At 47.6% G+C, this 10,442-nt stretch overlaps 1 protein-coding gene across 1 annotated transcript; it reads left to right on the forward strand.

Moving 5' to 3' along the window:
- Positions 1–5,794: 5,794 nt before the first annotated feature.
- LOC114426906 (trace amine-associated receptor 13c-like) lies at positions 5,795–6,932 on the forward strand. Its single transcript, XM_028394587.1, has 2 exons — positions 5,795–5,958; positions 6,128–6,932. Exons 1-2 carry the CDS (start codon positions 5,795–5,797, stop codon positions 6,930–6,932), a joined length of 969 nt encoding a protein of 322 aa, XP_028250388.1.
- Positions 6,933–10,442: the final 3,510 nt, after the last annotated feature.

Consider the following 10,442-nt stretch of genomic DNA (forward strand, 5'->3'; position numbering starts at 1 on the left):
GAGTGCGCATGCAGACCAGCAGGAGATGGAAGACCTTTGGTCGTGTAAGCCAGAGCAATAGCCTCCACAATCCAGTGGGAAAGCCGCTGTTTTGAGACTGGCTTGCCCACACATGGCTTAGCCCAGGACACAAACAACTGGTCACTCTGCCTAACACCCTGAGTCCTGTCCAGATAGGTCCTTAGTGCACGGACCGGACACAGTGTATGCAGACGCCGATGCTCCTCAGAGGAGTAAGGCGGTGGATAAAAAGCAACCAGCTCTATTGGGGAGAGAGACCCAACCACCTTTGGGATAAAGGCTGGGTTAGGCTGCATACTGACCCTCTCGCCCCCTGGTGAAAAATGGGTACAAGCCTCGTGCACAGACAGGGCATGAACCTCACCGATGCGCTTAGCCGAGGCCAAGGCCAGGAGCAGCGCTGTCTTAAGAGATACCACCTTCAAGTCCACCTGATCCAGTGGTTCAAAAGGTGGACCAGAAAGAGCATCCAGCACCGTGGGCAGGTCCCATGACGGCGTAAGAGACCTAGATACCGGCAATTTACTTCGTGCACCTTTCATGAACTGACACACCAGAGGGTGTCGACCCACGGATTTACCATCAAAACCAACATGGCAAGCAGAGATTGCCGCCAGGTACACCTTGATGGTTGAGAAAGATTTTCCCTTCTCAATGAGGTCCTGCAGAAAGGATAAAATCACCCCCACAGAACACTGAAAAGGAAGGGCCTGGGACTCCGAGCACCAGCTCTCAAACACTTGCCACTTAAGCCCATACAACGTCCTAGTTCATGAGGCCCTAGCACATTGAATAGTCTCAATGACACTCTTTGGGAGTCCTGTTGAGTTCAGGTTAAACCACTCACGGGCCAGGCCCACAGAGCCAGCCTCTCTGGGTGAGGGTGAAATATTTCCCCTCGTGCCTGGGATAGCAGGTCCCTGCGTAATGGCAGCTGCCAAGGCATGCCCACCAGAAGCTGGTAAATCTCCGCCATCCAGTGTTTCGCTGGCCAGTGCGGAGCCACCAGGATCACGACCAGCCCCTTCTCCCTCACTCTGGCCAGAGTTGGAGAGATGAGAGCCACTGGGGGAAAAGCATACAGGAGAGCACGTGGCCACTGGTGTGCCTGTGCATCGATCCCCAGCGGAGCCACTTGGTCGTGCAGGGAGAAGAACAGCGGACACTGGGCATTCTCCGCTGACGCGTAAAGGTCCACTGCCGCCCGTCCATACCGCAGCCAAATCTGCTTCACCGCTTCTGGGTGAAGTCTCCAGTCTGCATATAGAGGGATCCCCCTGGAGAGTAGGTCCGCCCCGCAATTCAGTACGCCTGGAACATGAGTCGCTCTCAGTGACTGAAAGTGTACATTGCTCCAGACTATCAGTCTGTGTGCCAGCGCATGCAACCGCAGAGATCTCAAGCCTCCCTGCCTGTTGATGTAGGCTACCACGGTGGAGTTGTCCGTCCTCACTAGGACATGGTGTCCCCGCAGCCAGGGGAGGAAATGTTTTAGAGCCAAATGAACAGCGATCAGCTCCAGACAGTGTATGTGGGTGAAGCGCATGTGAGGGCCCCACTTCCCGTTCACTGTCCTCCCTTCGTGTGTAGCACCCCAGCCTGTGAGAGAGGCATCTGTAGAGATCACCTTCCTGGCCGAAACAGTTCCCATGGTAGCCCCCTGGGTCAGAAACCCTGGGCTCTTCCACTGGCGCAGAGCCAGTGAGCAGTGTGGAGGATACACTGGAATGTGGAAATATGCATCCCTCAGGTCGACAGATGTGAACCAATCGCCTGCCCACACGAAACGCAGCAGAGAGGCGTGTGTCAGCATCCTGAATTTGTATTTCCTTAAATAGTGGTTCAAGGCTCTGAGGTCCAGGATGGCCCTCATCCCCTGCCCCCCCCTTTTTTGGAACCAGGAAATACCTTGAGTAGAACCCGCTGTGGGCCTCCTCGGGCGGGACAACTCTTATTGCTCCTTTCTCCCTCAGAGTGGAAATTTCCTCTAGGAAAATGTTTGCGGATTCTCCGTGAGCATGAGAAAAAATCATCCCTTTGAAATGAGGTGGAACGGCTCTGAATTGAAGTCTGTAACCCTTCTGAACGGTTCTCAACACCCATTCTGACCGTGTGCAGGCCGCCCAATTCTTTGTGTGCAGAGAAAGCGGGCTGACCGGCAACTCTGTCATATGTGGTGCGTTGGTGCCCTCTTGAGGTCGAGGTGCGTAACACCCAACGCCCATCCGCCCCGGTGACTCCTGCCTGCTGCATGGAGGTGCCCGGGCGGTCTGCGTCACAGCATCCCCGCGGGCTGCGTTATAGCAGAGAAGATAGTTGTGTGTCTTAACATATCTTTTTTCTGCATTTTTTTTTTTGTCATAGTCAACAGCGCCCTCAGCTCTCTGCCTGGATGCGCATTGGACTGTTTTATTACAGAGTGCAAGACAGAAGTGCTTGTGCAACACTGAGAATGCTGTCTGTGTTTGTTGGGCACTCGAACATGAACACCGGCCCAAGTGCTGCACTCTATGCGGGCAACGTCCCGCAGAACCCGCTCTGGAACTGAGCTGGAGAAGGGCAGGGCGACCCGTTGGGGGGGCAGGCTGGATCGGCCCTCCACCTGGGGAGAAGCGGTCAGGCCGCTTCTTCTTCCTCACCGTCGCGGTAGCGGGTTGAGGTGGTGGAGCGGCTTGCCGAGCATGGGGAGACTGCTTCCTAGCCCATGGGTTGCCGGCGCTTTTAGGGGCTGGGGCTGCCTGCGTCTTGGACACCTTGGGGATCCGATAATCCGATAGGGGCTGGGTGAGAGACAGCCTGAGCATATGACTGACGCGAAGTGCCGGGAGTAACAGGTGGAGCCCTCCTCGGCAGGCAAAGTTTCAGCGCCTCATCATCTCTCTTTTTCTCCTCACATCTCTTCTGCATGGAGGCAACAGCCGAGCCGAAGAGCCCATGAGGGACGACCGGAGTGTCGAGGAGCTCCTCTTTCTCCTTAGTCGTGAGGTTGGTGAGCCCCAGCCAGCGCGCTCTCTCTTGCAGGACCATAAGACCCATGGCTCTTCCCGTGGCTTGGATAGCCACCTTGTGGAGGCGAAGGACGTGGTCCGTAATGACGCAGATTTCTTCCCACAGGGAGTTATCTGGTTTAGCCGTCATGTCCTCCTCTAATTCCGCCTGGTAGGCCGTCAGGATAGAGGAGGCGTTGAGAGCTCTGGTCGACAGAGCCGCCGCCTTATAACACTTGTCAGTGAGGCTGGACTGAAAGCGGTCTGTCTTGGAGGGAAAAGATGAAACCGAGGAGGACAGGGACGTCTTCGGGTGAAGGTGTGTCGCTACCAGCAGCTCAATGGGAGGTATTTGGCGGATGCCGTTAGCCTCCATCCCCTCGCAATCCAACAGGGAGCTCCCCGAGATGGGGTGTTTCTCGCTGTATGGTTTAGCTTTCCACGTAGCCACTATCTCATCAAGCAGCTCTGGGAAAATTGGCAGCACTTGTTTCCCCGTCTTCTTTGCTTTGGACAGCTTCTTGCCATCAAAGCGAGACCTGACTTCTTCGGCTTGAACCGTGGGCCACGGGATATTGAGCCTTACAGCGGCACGTTTGCACACGTCCTGCATGTCGAGATCTAGGGGAGAAAGCGCCGAAGGGATTTCTCCCATCGCGACGCACGGCTTTGCAGCCCCGCCGGTGACGCTGAAGTTAGTTTCTTCTTCGTCACCGTCTGATAACAGGAGCTCGGAGTCGGCAGACTCTCCCTCCTCGTCATCAGCGTCTCGTCTCGGGCCGACACGGGTGAGGCTCTCCCATCCCTCCTCTGACGGGAAACAGGAGTCTGCAGTCTGGGGAACTGCGTCTGCCCAACTCAGCCCGGGTGGCAGCGCTTCAGGCGCTCCATCCGACATATCCACCCCGCCTTGCGGCGAGGCTGTTTCCGACAGCAGTGGGTCCCCGCCGGACAAACTAGCCTGGCGAGCTAGCCGTCGGCGGAGCAACTTGCGTGGGAAAGCAGCGCAGTGGATACAATCGTCTGTGGAGGACACAGCCGCCTGCGCGTGAGGTAAGCCCAGACATGCTGCACACACAGGGTGAGTGTCCCAGCTAGACATTTTATTGCCACAGGGGCAAAGCTTTGGGCTTTTCCAGACTTCAGCGGGGTTGTTAGCCATGGCCATGACTAGCATAGGGTTCAAGGGCGCTAGCGTTAGCTTGTGCAGCTACTGGTTGTGTTCAGGGAAATATGGCTATTTTCCTGGCTAGCGTGTGGTGAGGTATCGCTACCTGCTGTGGGTATTATTAGCGTGAGCTGTATAGTGGTATTGCTACCTACAGACGATGCTAACGCACCCGCTGTTAGCAGAAGTATCGTTACTTCAGCTGTGACAAGTATTGCTACTTGAGGCAAGAGTATTTCTGCTTTCACCGATAGCGTGGAATAGTATTTCTACTATTCTTCAGCTGTGAAGCAACCGTGTCGTGTGGGACCAAGCGCCCGGTGACCGAGTTTTCACTCGAATCAGTGGACAGTTTAGCTAGGCACCCAGAAACACAGTTGTCATCAGGCTTCTGTGAGAAGCGAGAAGAGGTGTTTGAATGGCGACTGAAGCTATGTCAGCCTATTATATAGGAGGAGGGCGGTCCCTCCTGACATAGACGTCACTGATACCAGCCCCAAGGGCTGGTGTAGTGTAATTAAAGCTTCTGTCGGGATCACGCAGGGGCGTTCTCCCATAGTGAGACACGAAACGAATGCTATGAAAGAGAACATATGTTACACTCTTTGTTTACACTATAGGTTAAATATAGACCTGTATGGTTATCTAATGACCATTTTAAAGCTACGAGAAGTATTTTGAATGCATCCAGTTCAATATCAATTCTCTAAGCTATTTCTATATATTTATTTGACTTATCACAAACAAATACTTTTACTACCCTGCCTGGACCTTCCTCCACCTCAACTCCATACATTACAAGGCAGGCCAGTAGAATTAGTTTGCTCATACAAATACCTGGACTTTAGATTGGAGGAAGGCCTGTCTTTTAAATGTCATGTTTTATGAATTACTCACCAAGTTAAAGTTTAAGAGTTTTTGCTTACTTTTTTACAGAATGGATTGCAAAAACAGCTCTTTATTTGACTATGGGCATATACAATAGTTTATTTCAACCGTAAACACATCTAACCTTAAAAAGCCTAATTGTTTGCTGTGTTACCCACTCTGTCTATGCTGAATTAGGGTGGAGGATGTTCAATTGTAACGTTGAGTGAACTCTTTTCCTTCAGTAGTTTATATGCATCAAGCATTGTGGTTAGAGAAGAGGAGACGGCGAACCAGAGAGAGGGACAGAGAGAGTTGAGTGGAGTTGAATGACCAGAAGGATAGCTATATTTTCAAATCACACACCCCTGCTATATAATAATAGATGATGGTACAGGATTCTTTCAGTCTAATGAGAGAATGTTCATTTCACTCATTTCAAACTTGAGACTCGACTTGAAAAATCTTTTGTGAACATCTCTGCCCGGTGTAGTGGTGAGAGGTCATAAAGAAATGTTCTCAACCAGGGTAAACACTGATTGAATTTCTGCTTGAGGGTCTGTGAGGCCTCTAAATTATTAGACCAGCTCCTGCTCCTGTCCATGAAGAGGTACTGCATGAGAGCATCTTGGTCCAACTGGGACACAGAGGAGGAGGAGGAAAAGATGCACTCAATAAAAAAAGATAAATTAGTTGTTTGAGATGTGTTTCAGACAGAGAGCTGTCAGTGCTGCAGCTCCTCTCTCCGATGATGGAGAATCAGGAACTCTGCTTTCCAGAACTCCTCAATGCTTCCTGCAAGAAGCCGACACTTCACTGGGCTGATGCTGTGCTTATGAACATGGTGCTGTCCTTCATCTCTCTGATCACTACAGTTCTCAACCTGCTCGTCATCATCTCAGTCTCACACTTCAGGTGGAGATTTATGTTTCATCAGATCTGATTAATAGAGTCTTAGTTTGGTCCAATTATGTTTTAATTTACTAACTTTAACCCTGACTATTATAAAAACATTGCTTTGAATGACACTGATTTATTTGTCTTTTGGACATGTGGACTTGTTGGTTTCTCTGTCTCTCTGCAGGAAGCTCCAAACACCCACTAACATCTTCCTCCTCTCTCTGGCTGTCACAGACTTTCTCGTGGGCCTTCTGGTCATGACAGCAACAATTTACATGAGAACGTCGTGCTGGTATTTTGGTGACATTATGTGTTCTCTGTATGGTTTTGTACACGTTATTATCCTCTGCTCTTCTGTGGCAATAATGGTGCTCATATCGGCTGACCGTTATGTGGCTATCTGTGACCCTCTGCATTATCCCACCAGAGTAACAGAGAGGAGAGCAAAGCTGTGGGTCTGTTTGTGTTGGCTCTGTTCTGTTTTGTTCACTACTGTTATACTAAAGGAAGACCTGGCCTATCCAGGTATGTTTAAAGACTGCCACGGAGTGTGTTTGGCTTATCCTAATTACATTGGATTGGTTTTTTATGTTGTTTTAACCTTTCTTGTCCCCATTGCTGTCATTGTTGTGCTGTATATGAGAATCTTTGTGGTGGCTGTGTCTCAGGCTCGGGCCATGCGCTCTCATGTTACAGCCGTCTCAGTGACTGTAACAGCAAAAAAGTCTGAGCTGAAAGCAGCCAGGACTCTGGGTATTCTTGTGGTTGTGTTTCTGATGTGTTACTGCCCGTATTACTTAAATTATTTCATAACGATAGGACCAACCAATCTCTGGATTTTACCTCTTCTATGTTATATAGTCTATTTTAACTCCTGTCTGAACCCTTTGATCTATGCATTGTTCTACCCCTGGTTTAGAAAAGCTGTTAAACTCATTGTGACTCTGCAGATTCTGCAGCCGGGCTCCTTTGACACCAACATACTGTAGAAGTGATTAAAATGACTGTCAACAGTAGTAATATCAAGTATAAGCAGAACATTTGAGTGATTACTTCTCAGGGCCTGATGTAGAGGTATTGAATATCAATTTTCTTAACCAGGGTAGAAACTAAATGAATCTCTGCTTTAGTGTCTGTGAGGCCTTTAAATCACTGAACCAGCTCCTGCTCCTGCACATGAAGGGGTACTACACGAGTTTCTCTAAAAAAAAACTTTTTGTAGAAAGAATTCAGTCACTACTTCAAGTGTACGTGGTGCATTATTTCTATTAAAAATATTGCATGTTCTGAAGTTAAAAATAAATAATTCGGCAGAGAAGCTGTGGAATCAGACTTGCTTAAAGAACAGCAAACAGTAGCAGGTCTGATGTGGTGCACCTAACTTTTGGGCCGGTGCACCTAAGAAAAAAAGGTAGGCACACCAGTGCAACCAGTGCAAAAAGTTAGTCTAGAGCCCTGGTATGGAGAGGAGAGACCTGAACCAGCAACAAAAACAATAAAATCACCTCAACAGTGAGGCTCAACGACACAGAAGAGCAGGTGTGGAAACCTGAGTGCTATATGATAAAATAAATATCAACTGTAACTGGCCTAACATAAGAAAAGGCATCCACTGCAAATGTGCTTCTTTAGAAATAAATACACAAACTTCAAGTTTGTAAAATGATAAGAATGCTCTTATTTAAAAAGAAATATAATTGATAGCTTCAGTTATTGTTCAGTTGATTTTGGGAAAAGAGGTTTCTGTATATTTTCCAGTGCATACATGGTAATTCATGCAATCAACTTTAAAATTATTTTCGTTGCTGAGCCTGTGATAGTGTGGGACATGGCTGTCTAATATTATGTAAGACTGTACCCAGCAGTATGAGTGAATGATGTCTGTCTGACATTGCAGTATTCTCATATGTATATACTGTAAATACATAATGTATAAATGTAAGTGTTGCCCTGATATATGTGAGAAGTAAAGGAACAAACTATAATCCTCATTTCACAACATGTAGTTCTGCTATGATGCAGCATATAAGTTATAATAACAACATAAATATCAACTGTAACTGGCCTAACATAAGAAAAGGCATTTCAATCATGAGCGACTCAGCGAACTGAATGAGAAAGATTTATTAAGTACAAAGTTTGAATGTGCATTGGCGTCCTAGACCCCATCATGAAGACCACATCCGGAAAGGGGGGGAAAACACAAGAGGAGAGGAAGTCAAGGAAGTGAAGAAGAGTTAAGCGAGCGTGAGCTCGAGCTGATGAAAAATTGGAGAGAGTTTAACGAGCATGTGCTCAAGCTAAAGAAGCATGGGAAAGCATGGAGAAAGGAATTTGTTTAAACAAAGCCCAACGGCTGAGATTGTGTTAGAATGAAGCCTAAAACAAAGCCCACAGGCTGAAATTGTGTTATTTATACAGCCTAATCAGAAATTAAGCATGGTTCAAGATTTGCACCACCACCAGTAAATGATGAAAACTTACATAACGGAATCACCCCAACAATATGATTAATAAGCATATCAGCTAGGCCAGAAGGGCGAGTGGTGAGATATGATGGAGCGTAATCATTGGCAGGAATATCTTACATATATTGCCTAGTATGAATTAAGCCCGCTGGCATGATGGCATTGATTGTAACCTGTCTGAAATAAAACTCGCTGCTGTGAAAGCATAGCTAAATGGCCTTGCATGATCCAAAGCCCACTGGCTATGAATGCATATATTTTAGGGTAGCATTAACCGAAGCCCACTGGCTATGGATGCATTGAATTAAGGCCTTGCGTGAATGAAGCCCGCCAGCAGAAGGTGCATTGATATGAGGCCTAGGGAATGCCGTGAGAATGAAGTTAGCAGACATGAATTGACGATACAGCAGTAATAGGTGAAACTCACCAGGGACGGAGATTTCTGAGATATGAGCACATGTTCGGTGTTTTGGAGAATACAGGAAGTGAAGACCATCGACCAAGTGATTGCAGAGATGGAGGGGATACCTTGAGCTGACAGAATGAAGCCCGCTGGCTGAGATGCATGGATAATGCCTTGAATGAAACAAAGCCCACTGGCTGACAATACATTAATTATAAAGCTTGATGGAAAGCTGAGAGGATAGAGAAAAAGAGGGCATGGAGATAACATACGTGACTTGAGCATTACACCACCACCAGTAGTATGATGAAAACTGACATAATGATGAAATCACATAATAATATGATTAACAATCCTACCAGCTAGGCCATGAGCGTGCCATTAGAAGGGATTAATTGGTTATATGGCCTTGTGTGGAACAAAGCCCATTGGCTATGATAGCATTAGTTATATGGCCTGCATGAAAAGCACCCACTGCTGTGATAGCATAGCTAAATGGCCTTGCATGAACCGGAGCCACTGAGTTGCTGCTGAAGTAGTTGCACCTATTCTAAAGGGATGACCCGAATAATGATTAGGGGATAATGGGGATCTGAAGAGAGGTTGTATGAAGTGAGCATAAAACCAGTTCCTAGACAGAGGGAGATTCCTGTGATAACCGAGGGACTTGAGGATCTGAATGGGACGAACCTGTAAATAACCGCTCATGGATTTAAAAGGACAGAAGGACGAATTAGTGCGGGCTATGACTTCTGAACATGCACCACTGCATTTAGGGTGTTACGACAGCTGTAGTGGTTAGATGGAATACTAGTTCTGAGAAGGTGACTTCTAGAAGGATTGAATGAATGGAGGCCTACTCTAAGAAAGCCAAAGCTAAGTGAAGAGAGATTCCAGGAGAGAATCAACAGAAGGAGAAATACACCTGATCTGGGTTGAAACCAATTAGTGGAGAATTCAAAGGGTCATAGGCCACGGGGAGTCTAGAGGAGAGGGAGAAGCCTTCGAATGCCTTTAAATAGTATAACTGCAGGTTTGAGAAATAACCTGAGTGTTATGTGTGCCGACAAGGTTCTGATGTGAGGTAGTATGAACCACCAGGAGCACCCTTATCTGAACTAAATGCGTTTCCGTTTCCGATGATGAACCCAAATAAAGCAATCCCGGCTATGGGATAGATTGCATGCAGCACAGAAGAGACAGAATTGTGAGAATTTAAAGGCCGGCATCTAGCGAACGATTGGCCTTGGAGGAAGAACCCCCCAAAACCCGCAGATGGGCTCCATCTGTGAACGACCTGAGAAAATTGGATGAATGCACTACTTCATCATTAAAAGAACAACACCATGTTGCAGAGCTCTTAGCAGGTGAGACCAGATCCGCAGATGACGCTGCAGCCTTGGTTCAAGGCAACACAGACACGGAAGATAGGAACTGTGGAGGAGCGTCCTGAGGGGAAATATGAAAGGTTGGCCCTATGCAGTGTTGGGGAGATTACATGTACCGACGTTATGTATTTAGAATACGAAATATGAGTAACTTTTTACCGTTATGGTTACACTCTAAGAGATGGTAATCAGAATACAGTTACATTGATGAAATCAGTGTATTACATGACGGTACTTTCC

This window comes from Parambassis ranga, chromosome 21 (assembly GCF_900634625.1).
Source record: "Parambassis ranga chromosome 21, fParRan2.1, whole genome shotgun sequence".
Lineage (NCBI taxonomy): Eukaryota > Metazoa > Chordata > Actinopteri > Ambassidae > Parambassis > Parambassis ranga.